Genomic DNA, 16,678 nt, shown 5'->3' on the forward strand with positions numbered 1-16,678 from the left:
CCTCCGCACGCCCTATTTTCGGCCTCTGCGTGCCCCATTTTTGGCCTCTGCGCATCCCATTTTTGGCGTGTTCCAGGCAGTGGGGATTGCCGCCGCTGTTTGGCGGTGATAGGTGGGATGCGCGGAGGCCGAAAACAGGACACATGGAGGCTAAAAATGGGGCATGTGGAGGCAGCGATAGATAGTGGTGCCTCTGGGCAGTGATGGCGGCAATGGGCAGCAGTGATCCCCATAGCCTGGAACAGCTGATCTGTGGTATTTCAGGAAGCCGATCCAACTGCCAATCAGCTGCTCATGCTAAATCAGGCTATGTTGAAGCTGACCATGCTGTTTGCTGGAAGGTGGCAAATTGCTGGGAGGCAGAGGCCAAAGGGTGGGGGCCAGCAGGTGGCGGGACTTTGGCAACATTTGCTCTACAAGATATACAGACATTTCCACCCATTTGGGGGGGGGGAGTGCATCTTATAGATCGAAATGGGAATATGTGTTATTCCTTTACGAGATATCTCTCTTTTGTTGCAAGAAACAGGTTATCTGAACAGCCTGTTTAAACTGGTTATTGAATTAACCTATTTTCCAGCTTTTCCCAATACATTCTAATAGAATACACTAAGTTGCAAAAATCATAATCAAGGTTAACACTTATCAGGCTTAAATGTTGTACAAATAGAGCTACTACTTCTTCACCTGAAAAGTTTAGGTAAACACAACCCTTAAAGGATTCTGAACTCTGAAACCGAATGCCTCTTATTGTCTTTCCAAACAAAAATTATCTTCTGATGACCATAAAAGCAGCACAATTTAGGAGAGAGGTTAGAGATTCATATTATTACCACTATTTTGAAATCAGAAATCTTCGACAATCCACTGCAAATTACTTTAGATTTGTATGCCTTAATCTATCTTTGAGATGGTAAATGGTAAGGAAAATCTTTTCCAAAAACGTTCAAGAACTGTTGTATGCTGGAATCCATTAGGCTTCTCCAACTGATCTATATTGGAACTGCCAAGTCCAGAATACCCAACCAACACAACCAAGCTAGTTGGAAGTTCTAGATATGCAGTACCCATAAATCTAGAAGACATTAAACTGGGGAAGGCTGGATTAGATAATGCTGATAGACCCATAATCAAATATGATACAAAACAATTCTCTAGAACTATTTAGGCTATGTTGTTCTCTCAGATCTATACAACCACCTATTCTCAGAAGGTTTTATATACTGCAAAGATAGTTTCTGGATTGTGGATGATTCATTTGTAGACCAATTCTATTGAATAAGCCCAGATACTTGCTGATCTGCCTTGATATCCAAGGAACCTTGAACCATGAAGTAAGTAATTTTGTATCCAATAAATCATTATTAGAAGCAAATGACTGGGCAGAACTTTTTTTTTTTTAATTTGATTTATATGCCGCCCTTCTCTGGAGACTCAGGGCGGCTTACAATATGCTAAGCAATAGCCTTCATCCTTTTGTATATTTATACAAAGTCAGCTTATTGCCCCCACAACTGGGTCCTCAATTTACCTACTTTAGAAAGGATGGAAGGCTGAGTCAACCTTGAGCCTGGCGAGATTCGAACCTGCAGTAATTGCAGGCAGCTGGTCTTAATATTAGGGTGCTTTAGACCACTGTACTACCAAGGCTCCTTTGCCTTGGTAGTACAGTGAACTTTGCCTCTTGAACACTCCCATTCTAAGCTTTTCCTTCTGTTTCCCACCAAAAGTATTGATCTGCCCCCCCAAAATCAGCCATAGTTTGCTGTGGATTCTACAACAGGTAAGCATGCATAATTCCTGCTTTGAGGGGTCTTCAGTGCTTTCTGAGCTTGTTGAGTTTCTTACAGACATTTTATTACCCAAACTAAGTAACATCATCAGTGCTAGTCTATGTTATGACTAGCACAGATGATGTTACCTAGTTTGGGTAATGAAACATCTGCAAGCTCAGAGAATACCAAGGAGCCCTCCCTTTCAACCCTGAGCTACAACCCTATTCTCCTTTATTGATGTTTTGTGGTGCTTTGTGATGTTTGCCCATTCTTTCCTCCGCCTCTTTCTCCGCAGCAGACTTGTGCCGTCTGCCTGGAAGACTTTAAAGTGAAAGATGAACTGGGAGTGTTGCCATGCCAACATGCCTTCCACAGAAAGTGAGTAGAAGCCAAGGACAGCCCCAAAAAGCTGTCTTGTGCCTCTCGTCTTGGCGAGTAGCCACAATATTCATCCAGCATCCAGCATGCCCGTGGTGGTGGTGAGGAGGTGGGCGCCAAGGATGATAAAGAGGGAGGCTATTTGTTGTATTTTGAGATATTTGAGCCAAGGGACAGCAAATGGGAAAGGAGATTAAGCACAGACCTGAATTAAATGGATAAAAACCTATCAGAGCTAATTCATCACACTCGGGAATTGTGCCAGGATGCTGTAGCCAAGAGCCTGAAGCAAACAATGAAGCCAAGAACATCTAGGCCTAGGCTTTTTTTGTCTTGCGAGTTCACTTGAATTGTGGGGGGGAGGCATTTAGACTTGGCTCCAAAGTGGGAAGGATGAGTGAGTTGAATCAGGGACGAAGAAAAAAATATATTCTTTTAAAACGGGGGGGGGGGAGAGAAGGGGAACATTAATTTTCCCAAGCAGTCAAATGAGAAATTGGGACTGTTGTGGAACACCAGCCAATAGGGCTATGAAGGTGTATAGGCATGCATGCACACACATACGTAAATTTTTTAAAAAGTAGCTGTCAACTTCAAAATAAAAGCAATCCACACAGGCCTAGCAGGGACAGTCAAAGGGCCAGATATTGCCTGGGGGCCATAAAATGCCCAGATCAGTTCTAAGGGAATGCAAATCTAGTGAAGGATACACATCTGCATCTTCCGTTTCAGGACGGAACAGATCTGTGTTTTGCAGATATCCAGCAGATCTGATTTAGAAGCAATATTTTTAGAGTGAAATGTCTATGGAGATTATCAGTCATCCAGGTGATGGTTGTCCCAAAGGTGCTTTTTTAAAAGGCAACTGGATTTTGTTTTTCCTTGAAGATGTGCTTTCATCCAAGAAGCTTCTTCAGTTCTGACTGAATGGTAGAGAATTGAAGGATTTTTATTCCTTACAGTCATCACTTGGAGTTTATCTGTGTCCTTAGGGTCACAGATTTAGGGTGAAATAATCCTGTTGTTTTACTTTGGTGTCCCATTTCTTCTTCATAACACAACTCAAAGTGACTCAGATGGAGTTGTTAAAATATTTCCCATCTTAGCATATACCAGGCTCAAATATGCTTAGCTTTAATTACTGGCAAGATCAGATGTTCTCCCTGACATCCATGGTACTGACAACAGCAGCTGGGAAAGGGGCTTTTCAGTTCATACCTCATCTGAAACCAGCATGGATGGCTGTTGCTTTCAGTTTACCTGGTTTCATACGAAAGTCCAGATATGGAAGATTTAACTGGAGCATGTCCACGTATTATAATAAATCTTGTTCCTGTTTCTTGTTAAAAGGAACAGAAAATTGGGTAATTGCTGGGCTAAAAGCCGATTGAGAGTGAGTTACAAATTCATTTTAAGGGTTTGCCTGCCTGCCTCCCTCCCTGCCTCCCTCCCTCCCTTCCTTGCTTCTTATAACCAAGTCTGGACGGCTCCCAATCAAAAGTAAAAACACCATAAAAACCATAACAAAACTATAAAACTAAGCACATTAAAAGCAACAAAAATCTGATGTCAAGCCATATCATCTCTTATCCAAGCCCTTTGGAGGGAAAGCCAGGTCTTCAAAACTTCATCTTGCCCACTTTCTTAACTTAAGTCCTTATTCCTTTCTCATATGCAGTCCCAAAGAATGTGCAGTGGAATTTTGTCCCAAGGATGTAACAGAGTTGTCACTGGAATTCCAGCATCTGCTGCACTGGAAAAACCTAAGAGTTAAATAATAGCAGGTTTCCTGAATATTTTTTCTGACTATAGCCAAGCTGGGCCTATTTTATCAGAAATTTTCTATGTTCCAACTGGGAAACCTTAGTTATGTGCAGCTGCCCTATGCGGAGCCACTAGCACTGTGATTTGAAGCATGTTTCATCAAAATTTAAATCTTATGACTAGTTTATTATTGGTCCTGCTAGGCTGAAAGACCTTTAAGTAGGTTTCCTTTTTGGATTGAAAACCCTGACCCTAATTCAACAGTTCATGTGCAAAGGTGGCTGTTTCAGTTATCTGTCTGACCAATTTTTGCATAAGGCTTCTCAGCTCTTTGAAGTATGCCAGAGAAAGACCACAAGGAATATTAGAACTCTATTTTATTGTTATTAGGTGTCATAATCAAATCTTGAAGACTGACAGAATTTCCTTTTGCCTTTCCTGTATTAAAGAGAATCAAGATGGGGATATCTTGAATTTATTTATCATCTACTCTTCTTTTCCAGGACCAAATTTACTCAATTGTTCTTGCATTCCATCTTCAAAGTTAGTTTCAAATTTCTCAGGAGGGCTGCAATATGTGGTTCCCTGTACTCTCTGCACTGATGATGTTACCTAGTTTGATAATGAAATGTCTGCAAGAAAATAACCGAGCTCAGTGAGCACAAAAGACCATCCCTCCCCATAATCACTTAATGTACAAAATATAGCTAAATAAATCCTTAACTTTTAGAAATCATATGATCAAATTAATAAGATTTTTACATTTTGGCTGATTGCATAGATTTTCTTTGCTAAAAAAGCAAATATTGAATTGATACTCATCTCAAAGTAAATATGCTTTGAGATGTTGAAAGCATTTGAATACATTTTTTGGGGGATAGTGATATAAGGAAGACAGAATAAAATGGTAATATTAGATTCTGTGTACAGCTATTTACTGATGCTGGGTAAATCTAATCTAACCTGTAAATTGGCTTCCAAAACTTGAGGCTTAGGGAATTGTAATGCAACACATTTGAGAGCAGGAAATTAAGTAAAATTGCTGCAAATTAAAAAAGAAAAAAATACTCTATAAATACAGTACCCTAATAATTTAGTCATTCAGCCAAAATAAGGTATGTTAATGCACCACCAGGAGCAATCTTTAAGATGGGCATGAGCACTTCAATGGGAAGTGGCCCAACATCAGTTGGCCCAGGAAAGGGAGGGTAAAATTGGGAAGGGATGCTCATCAGAAAGCAGATGCTGTTTAGGGTCTTCTCAGAATGTCATAATCAAGCTTTTAGATCTGTATTTTCAAATTATACCTCCCCATCTCTTGACACTCCCACCCCCATTTTGTATGCAGGTGCCTTGTCAAGTGGTTAGAAGTTCGATGTGTTTGTCCCATGTGCAATAAGCCTATAGGAGGTCCCTCAGAGCCTCATCAGAACATTGGAATTCTCCTGGATGAACTAGTGTGACAATCTTCCTGCCCATGTCCCCCCCCCCCAAAGAGCCTTTATTGACACTGATTATTGCCTTGGGATTGTGAACTTCAACACACAGTCACAGTCTGAGATTGTTTCCAAGTGGATGTTCATCTTAACCTTCTTAGAAGGCAGCGTGGACCATTCCGAGTGCCAAGATGGAAAGCAAGCTGGCCTTGTTTTCCATCTACCATCTGGGAGCTATTTCTGGGGAAGGCTGATCAGAAGTGCATGGGAATCTCTATTTCGGATGATTAACCAATGAAGAACTTGAAACAAGAATGTCTGAACTTTCCCAGGATAACCCTGGTGAACAATTGAACTCTAGCACCAGGTTTCAGCAACCATTTGTTGTGATGCCAACTGTGAGATCAAAGTCTTCCCTTTTTCTAGGACTTGCTGGTCAGAATCCACAGATGGTGATACAGCCTCTCCGATTTCTAATTAGACTTTTCTTTTTATAGTAAGTCAGCTCCTGACATTTGGACTATCTTGATTTCTGCTCCTTAGGGATCCCTTCTGCAATTTGAAAACAAGAGCTATTGCCGACTTTGGCTAGATCCTTCTCTGCAAAATCTACAGTGTTTACATAAGACTTAAGCAGAAAGCCTCCCGCAGGCTGTAAAAGGGGCACCAGTCAGCTAACACCATCAACCCAGCAGAGCTGCAAATAGCCCATCTTCTCCAATATTGTGGAGAAAGGGAGCCAAGTTGTGGCATTTGGGTCACCCATATAGGTGGCAAAGTGACGAAGGTAGGGGCATGAAAACTTCTCTTAGTTTTCAGATGAGTGGGACTATTTTCGTAAGTGGCCTTTTAACTTTTTTTGTCTATTCTGTCCTTGTATAGAAAAATAAAAGTACTTTCTCTGAAACTGGATTTTTCCCTTTTGATTATGTGTTTGCATCATGAGTAATCACTTAGCAGGAAGGACGGATTAAGGCAACATGTTACATTAAAGGGTTGTTGAAACATTGTATCATTTTCCCCCAACACACATAAACTAGGACTACACAAAGATTCAGATATGATACCAAGAAGATACTCTGGAGTACATGAAGATAAAACCATAGTTGAGCACACAATTTTAATATTCATCCATCCCCAGAAGTAGAAATGCAGCTCAGCCAGAGGTGGTTTGCAGCCAGTTCGGACCGGTTGAGGCGAACTGATTAAGATTCTGCAGAGTTTGGCTATGTTCTGTCCCCGTCTCACACACGCACACAAACAGATAGCCAGGGGTTAAATAAAACTGGCAGACAACAAATTCTTTCAATAAGAGGATTGGCAGCAACCCAGTAGCTGCTTGCCAAGAACTTTACTCATAGAGGGAGGGGTTGTTCCTCCGACAGATAAACCCAAACAAGATACACACAGTTCAAGAATTGTCAAGTCCAGTCCGTATTAAATCCAAGGCAGATAACGTTGTTTCAAAGATACAATGTGACTCACTAGTAGTTAGTTTTGTCCGTCACAGAGTCTGAATGGCCACCTTACCCCCCTTTTATCCCATGGGGTGTGGTCCAGTGACTCAGCTTAATCTCTGGCACGCCTCCTTTTCTGCTGCGTGCGCTTGTCTCTCCGACACTGGCATGGATCCAGCCAAGACTTATCTCCATCACTGTCCGACTGCGAGGAGATACCTAGCTCCTGGCCAATCTCTTCCCCTTCGGGAGACACCTGAGGCATTGCCAGAGAGGAGGGTCCTGGAGAGGGAGGCCTGGCCAACTCCTCTCCTTCATGTTCGGAGCCTTCTCGCTCCGATAAATCGGCCTCGGGGGTCGGAGTCACAACAGGCTAACCAGAAAATCCCACCACTGGCTAGCCCTGCCCTGCCCAGTCACTCCTTATCTTGCCTGCTTGCCCAGCATAGCTGATGCTGCTCTCTGTCTGGCTTCCTCACTTGCCTCGACCACACTGTCTCTGGGCCAGCCAGCTTGCCTGGGTGAGCCTGCGAGCAAGGCCCGAATCCCGGCCTATCTGCCTCCCACGTGGGTCAGCCAGCTGGCCTGCCTTCCACCACGGCTGCATCCCACACGGTGCTCTCCCCGTGGCCCAGCTGAGCGGCCCTGATTGCCTGGGTGAGGTAAGAGGTAAGTGCAGCTAGGCGCCTCCTTGGGGAAGTGGGACTGGGAAGAGTGCTTGTCTCCAAAGCCTCCTGTTTCTCTCGCCCTCCGCCTCCTACCACTTCTCTCAGCCTTACTACATTTCTCTGCCTCCTATCGTTTCTCTCCCTATGCCTCGTACTGCTTCTCGAAGCCCAAGACAAAGCTCCTGGTCTGGGCACACAACCCTCCAGAGAGCCCTTCCTGGGGAGCAAAGCCTTGGACAATCTGATCTGTCCTGAAGGCCTCAAGGAGCTCCAGACTTTCCACGCGTCTCCACCAGCCCGAATGCCCTGCCCTTTACAGATCCCAGTGGGGCCAGCGCCTGGCAGCAGTGTTCCAGAAGGACAGGCAGATGTCCCAGGGTTGCATGCGCGCACCCCAGTGGAGCAGCAGTCTTGCCCCAGTGTGGCGTCTCCCCCAAGGGCCGCCTGCCACCAGCCTTACCTTCACAGGCAGCCGTGCGCTGGCCCCATTAGAATCTGAATGGCAGGGCGTTCAGGCCGACGGAGGCGCATGAAAGCTCTGGAAGGTAAGGCCAATGCTGATAGTGGGAGAGGGAGACCTGTTGTGCTCAGCCAAAGAGCTGCCTTTTGGGCTTGACATGCTCAGCTTCCGTGGGGCCTCCAGGCAACTGCTACTTGCTCGCTTCCCCCTTCGCCTCGGGTCCCGCATCCAGCCCATGATGGGGGGACGCACCACTTCTGAGCCTTGCCAGCCAGCAGGTGGGCAGGCAGCCCTCAGTGGAGATGCCATGCTGGGGCAGAGACTGCTGCTCTGCTGTGGTGCATGTGTGCAGCCCCGGGACATCCACCCACCCTTCCAGAGCGCCACCGCCACTGGCAGCACTCTGGATCTCGCTTTCCACTTTTTTTTTTTTAATTTGATTTATATGCCGCCCTTCTCCGGAGACTCAGGGCGGCTTACAATGCATTAAGCAATAGCCTTCATACTTTTGTATATTTATACAAAGTCAGCTTATTGCCCCCACAATCTGGGTCCTCATTTTACCTACCTTAGAAAGAATGGAAGGCTGAGTCAACCTTGAGCCTGGTAAGATTCGAACCTGCAGAAATTGCAGGCAGCTGTGTTAATAACAGGGTGCATTAAACCACTGTACTACCATGGCACTTCCACCGCCACCACTCTGGAGCTCAGCTTCTGCCTTCCACCGCTGCTACCACCACCACTTTGGAGCTTGCCTTCCGCCACCGTCGCCCTGGAGCTCCGCTTCTGCCTTCCGCCGCCACCACTCTGGAGCTCCACTTCTGCCACTGCCACCGCCACTACTATGAAGCTTGCATTCTGCTGCATGCACGGGAGGCAGGATGCATGCATGGGGGACGCGCACACATGCATGGGGACAGGGCACATGCATGGGAGGCGTTCGCATTGCATTTTGGGGGTTCGGGCACGCACATGCTTTGGGCACTCAGCACCAAAAAGGTTAACCATCACTGATCTATAATATGTAGATTCAGATAATAAAGTTGAAAAAAGGTGAACAACAATTTTACAGAACTATAGATACATTGAGGCCGGGCGTGACAAGGAGTGGCTGGGAGGGGAGGGGTCAGTCGAGACACCCTTTGACGTGAGTGATGTTGAGTTGGCCATGCCCACCCAGTCACATGACTACCCAGCCACGCCCACCCAGTCATTAGGCAGAGAACCAGTTGTTAAAAAATTTGCAGCCCACCACTGAGCTCATCTACCAAAATTTCCTACATGAAACCCTGGGAAGCTATGATTCTAACTATATTTGCATAACACAGTGACAAACTAAACACATTTTAGCCTAGGATGTTTTGCAAATTCAACCTATAATGGGGTTTCTTAATTTAATGTAATGTACAGAAAATTGGATTAACAGACTAAACTAAGGTTATGTTACTCTTGTAAAATAAACAGCTGTTTTCCTCTAGTTGACTTCAACAGTGGGCACTGGGAGTCAGGCAGCATATACATTTAAAGAAAGAAATAAACTTTCATTTTTCATGTCAGCAATACCAAAGTAGTTGGTCACTGCTCCTGCCTGGAAATGTTTAGAGATTTTCCATCAAAGTACTAGCCCTTTTTAACATCCATGAAGGTGAGTTACATGCTAGTCAGTCATCCCCTCAGTCGACTAAAATTTGATCCACAAGAAAACAATATGAGGAATGAAGACAGGAAAAATGTTTTACAGGCTTGGTAACAGAATTTAGAGCATGAGTAGTTGGGCACTAAAACTTAGTGGAGATAATGAACTATGAGAATACATCTAGTGACAGAAAGGCCATTGATCATGCAATTCGAAAAACAGTATCTTTTTAGAAAACAGATACAGAAGCAGATGAAGGAAAAGAAAACAATAGGGTAGCATATATTGGATTATATGCATAAGGGAGAAAGAAGAATAGAAAATAAGTCATAGATCTAGGTCTTTTAGAGAACTTGCTTCATCTGAATTTAAGGTCCTCAGCAAAACCTTCATATAAAAGTCTGCTTAATACTGTATTAAACTTTTAAAGTGTAGGGTCAGTTCTGATTTACTCTAAATATTTTATTACATTGTGCTGTTAAAAAACTAAGACATATATGAACATGAAACAGAAGCATAAGGCTTCTGGACACCTCTGGAAGCATGCCTTGTTCAGTGAAGAGCAGAGGTGACCAAGCCAAAACAGAGCTGTTGTTAAATGAAACATGGAGACAGAAATTCTGACTGGCAACAGAGTAGGACAAAGGTATTTTCAGGCACATTTAAAGAGACATATCTACATTAAGCTGCTCCTTTTTTGGGGTGGGTGCCTACTATACATTGGAAGTACCTTGTTTCCTGCTGTGCAAAGCAGCAAATCCTAGAACAGTGCTCATGTTTAATTTAGACATTATTTGCTATCCTTCACAACCAGATGACCAAATAAATATATACTCAAGATCACAGGACAGAATCAGAAACCATATATCTTGAACTGCATTTTTTCTGTGTCTTGGGACAAAGGAACCACTTTTGTTAACAATGTTGCATTTGTACTCAGTTTTCTGTGCAGAACAATGAACTTGGCAAAAGTTATTGTCTTGTGTTATCCTCCCTAAAACTTCAGATAGACTTGATTGATCAATATCGCCTGGCCAAATATCAGCTCTCCCCTTCGTAATTGTTAGAACATCTAATGCAGATATCATGTCTTCAACACTTTTTCTGTTTAAATGTTGATGCTTTTCCTTCATTGCCTGCCACTTAAGTCTCTGGGTCGCCATAAGTTTTAATTGTTTTAAAGCAGCGGTCACCAAGTGGTGGCCAGTGGTCCATGAGAAAATTTTGGTGGTCCGCAGAAAAATTATTTGCATTTTTTATATTGCACTAAATCAGGGGTCCTCAAACTACAGCCCCTGGGACAGATACATGCAATGAACATTTGTGTTGCTACAGAGTGTCTCCCCCTTTGGGGTCTTTTTGTGTGGGTTGGAAAGGGACAGAATTTCCAACTTGGGATCTGCTTCAGCCTCCTGGTGCGGGGCTTTGGGCAAGGGCTGGAGGGAAGTACCGCTGGTGGCGAAGAGCCAGAGGACCTTGTTCCAGTGGGACTGCATCATGGCCTGGAATTGGCTGACCATCTCAGCCCACTGAGCCTACAGGCACCTGTACCTGGCCTTGCATTCCCACAGGTCTTCCCTCTGATTGGAAAGCCTATGCTCGTAGTCCTCAGTGAGGTGCTTCTACTGAGCCTCCTTCTCAGTCAGATCCAATCTGAACTGAGCTGTTTTGCCAACTCTTTCTCGTGGTGGCTCCCTAGCTCCAACAACTACAGTTCCGTTGACAGTTGCAAAACAAAATGGCAGCTCAGAGCTGAAACTCCAAGGCTAGGAGGGAGATGTTTCGACATTTTCAAGAGTGTGGGGGTCAATTAACCATTCACAGACCCCCCCTCCCAGCAAGCTGAGGTATTTTCGGCTCAATAGAGCTGTGGATGGAGCCCAAGGATAAAATCCGAGCCGAGCCCGAAGATCAGCTGTTTGTCAGTAAAAAGACTGAGGGCGGTGGGGAGGATGTCAACATCAAAGCCTAGCTGTCATGACCGGGTCAACCACTGAGTCTAATACAGCTGATGAAATGGTTGGCGAGACGGTGGCAACAGCGACTCCGGATAGGGTGTTGATAATGATGCCTGGGCTAATAGGCGCTGCATGTAGCAACACGGCGGCGATGATGTCTATGGCAAGGGGGTTACCACAATGGCGAGGGGAATGGCGCTAATGGCAGCGACAGCGACGGCAACACCAGGAGGCTGCAAGGAAGCCCTCGTTGTTAATAGAGGAGAGGGCAATGCTGCAAAGGCTATAAATGTTAGGATCCCTTCAACCTCTAGGGATCTGTTGCACTCCTCTTTCTTGAAACTCTGAGGACTTATTAAACTAATTGAACTAAGTAGCCTGAGCAAGGTGATGGATAGGGACTGAGGATTACAATCTGGAGATGATGACTTACTCTCCCCCTCAACTGTCCCTCTCTCCTTTATCAGATCTAGATCTATTACGACCACTCAGCGTTAACTTGCAATCTTAGATCGATCTGCAGCTTTATTTACCACCTATTCCCCCAAGATTACCCTGATTATTTAACCCTAAATACTTTGTCCAGTGGCTCTGCCTTACTTTTTTGATCTAATCCTCGGCCATCGCTGGTATCAGGACTGGAGGAGATACAGACATCGAGAGTCTTGGATTATGGGGAGATAGACCACCTTCTCTTTGTTTGTTTCAAATGGTTTGGTCGTGTGAGAGGACGACCCTTTGAGACCTCTACCCCCACCTCCTTTGGATGGACTTACTACAACCACAAGACTTCCCATCGTCGTGAGAGGGCGATGATGTTCCGATGTATTGACATTTGTAACATACTGGTCTCCCTTTTACATCTATTTCCTCCCTTATTTTAAATTACCTGTCTTAACTATCTCTAACACTCTTAGAAGAAAATGATCCTTCATCTCCTTCAATTCGCTCCTATCTTTGATGTATTCAACTGCGGAGCTCCTTGCACTGCGAGATTCCCCCCTCTCACATGTCTGGCCCTCTCAGTTATCAAGGGCCGCCCTTGAGGACGGGTTTTGGAACCCCGAGAGGTGGTTTGCAAAAAACCGACGGCTTTGGGGTTTTTTAGATAAATCTTTAAGTTCTATTTTAAGGGGTTCTGGGAGGGATTGTGGGAATGGATCTGGGGGGATCCATAAATCCACTGAAAGGGGTAATGGGTTTGATAATCATGGTGGGGAGGATGGGGACAGAAATCTGACAAGGATGCAGGGGGATGAAGCGATGGGCATTAGTATAGTAAGTGGGAGGGGCAGATATGATGGCTGCAGGGGGCCATATTATGTTTCGGGAGTGCGCACTCGATGTTTACGAGCGATTGCCCACTCCGACCCCCAAAGCACTGCTCATTTCCCGGGTTGTTCAGAGTCTCAGACCCTGGGTCTACGGCTGATGTTATGTAATGCCAGGTCAGTGGTAAATAAAGCCCCCCTCATTCATGATCTTATTTCAGAGGGGGGTGCTGACCTGGCAGGGATTACGGAGACCTGGTTAGGCCAGGAGGGAGGAGTTCCCCTTGTGGAAATGTGCCCGCCAGGTTTCCGTGCATTCCATCAGCCAAGGACTCAGGGAAGGGGTGGGGGAGTGGCAGCAATCATTAGAGAAAGTCTTTGCCCGAGGGAGGCCACTGTTCCTCAGATAGCTGGATGTGAGTCCCTCCTTGTGAAGTGGGGTCGGGGGATTCAGATGGGCCTACTGATTGCGTACCTGGCTCCCTGCCACGTAACAGCGGTCCTGCCTGAGCTGCTTGACATTATAGCCGGGGTGGAGGTGGAAACCCCCAGACTTATTGTTATGGGGGATTTTAACCTGCCATCTGCTGGTGAGATGTCGGAGACGGCTCAGGAGTTCATGGCTTCCATGACGGCCATGGACCTGACCCAGGTAGTTCAAGGCCCCACCCACTTGGGGAATCACACTTTGGACTTGATTTTTGTCTCTGATCAGTGGCTGAATGATCTAGGAATAGGGGATATAGACATCAAGCCCTTGTCATGGTCTGATCATTCTCTCCTTCACATGGACTTTCAAGTCACTTCCACCCACCGCAGGGAGACGGAACCAACCAAATGGTTCCGTCCCAGGCGCCTGATGGACCCCGAAAGGTTCCTGATGGAGCTTGGGCCATTTCCTGAGACTCTGGCTCACGACTCGACTGAGGACCTGGTGGTCGCCTGGGACAGGGCGGCTACTGGGGCCTTGGACCGCGTCGTGCCTTTGCGGCCTCTGACCCGATGCCGATCTCGTCTAGCTCCTTGGTTTTCCGAGGAGCTGAGAGAGATGAAGCGTCGGAAAAGACACCTGGAGAGCAATTGGAGGACAAGCCGATCTGAATCTGACCGAACACAGGTGAGATCTTATATTAAGACCTACCTAGTGGGGATAAGAGCGGTGAAGTCTAGCTACTTCTCTGCTCTTATTGCATCTGCAGAGAACCGCCGAGCTGCGCTGTTTAGGGTGACCCGTTCCCTACTTCAGGTGGGGGTACGGGAAGATCCCTAAAGGGTCGAGCTGAGGATTTTGTACAATTCCTGCATGATAAAGTCGCTCAGATTTGGGAAGGCCTGGACTCCGATTGGGTAGATCCAGGGAAGGAGACGGGGGCAGGTCTTGAGAGCGTTATCTGGGAAGAGTTTGACTCTGTGGCTCCTGAGGACGTGGACAGGATTCTGGGCAAGCTTAACGCTGCCACATGTTTATTGGATCCATGTCCCTCCTGGTTGGTACTGGCCTCCCGGGAGGTTACACGAGGCTGGCTCCAGGGGATTATAAATGCTTCTCTGAGTGAGGGTGTCTTTCCCACCGCCTTGAAAGAGGCGGTTGTGAAGCCCCTCCTCAAGAAGCCTTCCCTGGACCCGGCTATATTATCAAATTATCGTCCAGTCTCCACTCTTCGCTTTGTTGCGAAGGTTGTTGAGAGTGTGGTGGCGCGACAACTACCCCGATACCTGGATGAAGTTGTCTATCTGGATCCGTTCCAGTCGGGCTTCAGGTCACGATACAGCACAGAAACGGCATTGGTCGCATTGGTGGATGATCTCTGGAGGGCTCGGGACAGAGGTTGCTCCTCTATCCTGGTCCTATTAGATCTCTCAGCGGCTTTTGATACCATCGACCATGGTATCTTACTGCACCGGCTGGAGGGGTTAGGAATAGGGGGCACCGTGCTTCGGTGGTTCTCCTCCTTCCTCTCTGACCGTTCGCAGTTTGTGTTGGCAGGGGGGCAGAGGTCGACCTCGAGGCACCTTATTTGTGGGGTGCCGCAAGGGTCAGTCCTCTCATCCCTTCTGTTCAACATTTATGTAAAACCGCTAGGTGAGATCATCCGTGGTTTTGGGGTGAGTGTTCATCAGTATGCTGATGACACACAGCTATACATCTCCACCCCAGACCACCCCAATGATGCCCTTGCTGTGATGTCCCGTTGCCTGGAGGCCGTGTGGATCTGGATGGGGAGAAACAAGCTCAGACTCAACCCCTCCAAGACCGAGTGGCTGTGGCTTCCGGCGTCCCGGTATAGTCAGCTGGTACCATCACTGACAATAGGGGATGAGATCTTGCTCCCCACAGAGAGGGCCCGCAACTTGGGTGTCCTCCTGGATTCACGGTTATCTTTAGAAGATCATTTGACGGCCGTGGCCAGGGGTGCCTTTTATCAGGTTCGCCTGATCCGCCAGTTGTGTCCCTTTCTGGATCGGGACGCCTTGCGCACGGTCACTCATGCCTTAGTTACCTCCCGTATGGACTACTGTAATGCTCTCTACATGGGGCTTCCCTTGAAAAGCACCCGGAGGCTCCAACTGGTCCAGAACGTAGCCGCACGGGTGATTATGGGCACAGCTCGTTACGCCCATGTAACACCTCTCCTACGCGAGCTGCACTGGCTCCCGGTGGTCTTCCGGGTGCGATTCAAGGTGTTAGTTATCACCTTTAAAGCGCTCCATGGCTTAGGACCTGGGTACCTACGAGACCGTCTTTTGCCACCAATAGCCTCCCACCGACCAGTTCGTTCTCACAGGGAGGGACTACTCATGGTACCGTCAGTCAAATTATGTCGACTGGCGACTCCCAGGGGGAGGGCCTTCTCTGTGGGGGCTCCAACCCTTTGGAATGAACTGCCCCCGGAGATACGGAATATCCCTGATCTCCGTGCTTTCCGCCGTGCCCTCAAGACCCTGATGTTCCAACAGGCAGGGCTAAACATACAAACATGTGAATGATTTTTTTTTTTTAAATGTTATCTAATTCTGGGTTTTATTTAATTGACCAAACTAAGTAATAATTTTAATTAGCAATTTTATGATGTTTGTGTGTCTATATTTTTCTTGACTGTACACCGCCTTGAGTCCTACGGGAGAAAGGCGGTATAGAAATATAATAAATAAATAAATAAAATAAACTGCTTCCTGTTGGGGCCCTAAGGAGCCTGGGCGAGGAGACAAGGAGTGGCTGGGGAGGGGGGTGAATAGAGGCTGGCGAAGCGCCCCTCCATGTGATTGACATCGAGTTGGCCACGCCCACCCAGTCACATGACCACCTAGCCATGCCCACCCAGCTGGTCATTAAGCAGATCATATTAGTGGTCCGCGGGATTTAAAATTATGAATTTAGTGGTCCCTGAGGGCCGAAAAGTTGGTGACCGCTGTTTTAAAGGATTCATATACTAAACACAAATAAATCATATAAAGATACCCAGTCATTTCCAGATTAAGCCACATTTCCAGCTTGGATTTACTGGCACCTGAGAAAAGCCACAGCACAGCAGCCAAAAAAATCAACTAATTCACACACTAAAAGAAACAATAAGATGATGGACTCAACCACAACCAACCAAGTAATTTACGCACTAAAAAAAATAATATGAAGTTGGATACAGTGCAAGCATCCATTCAAGCGGTTAAAACGAAGAGTTTAATATGTAACACAACCACAACTAACTCATATACTAAAAGAGACAATAACAAAAACACAACCCTGTTCCATAACTAGAAGAACTCTCTAGGTTCTGATCAGATGGGTCCTGTGCCCCGTCGTAACATTTGGGACGGCACATCTCACGCATGCGCATGAACACCCCACTCATCATATGAAAGAACCTGAAGGATCA

General features: G+C 46.2%; 1 protein-coding gene and 1 non-coding gene across 9 annotated transcripts in view; one reads left to right on the top strand and one right to left on the bottom strand.

The window, feature by feature from the left end:
* RNF122 (ring finger protein 122) overlaps positions 1-6,260 on the top strand; it is a 43,483-nt gene extending 37,223 nt beyond the window's left edge. For 3 of the 8 annotated variants that reach the window (XM_034436896.3, XM_034436899.3, XM_087875711.1), the window contains 2 exons: positions 2,071-2,153; positions 5,266-6,260. In XM_034436896.3, the coding sequence (XP_034292787.1) occupies positions 2,071-2,153; positions 5,266-5,380 (198 nt within the window). In that variant the 3' untranslated portion in view covers positions 5,381-6,260. The remainder of the gene's footprint in view (positions 1-2,070; positions 2,154-5,265) is intronic. The other 5 variants (XM_034436897.3, XM_087875713.1, XM_087875712.1 and 2 more) reach the window with 3 other exon arrangements.
* A 10,318-nt stretch (positions 6,261-16,578) lies between these two features.
* LOC117677077 (small nucleolar RNA U13) lies at positions 16,579-16,676 on the bottom strand. Its single transcript, XR_004594636.2, has one exon. It is a non-coding gene; the product is annotated as a small nucleolar RNA U13 (small nucleolar RNA).
* Positions 16,677-16,678: the final 2 nt, after the last annotated feature.

The sequence above is a fragment of the Pantherophis guttatus genome, chromosome 9 (genome assembly GCF_059756535.1).
Source record: "Pantherophis guttatus breed Tessera chromosome 9, ASM5975653v1, whole genome shotgun sequence".
Lineage (NCBI taxonomy): Eukaryota > Metazoa > Chordata > Lepidosauria > Squamata > Colubridae > Pantherophis > Pantherophis guttatus.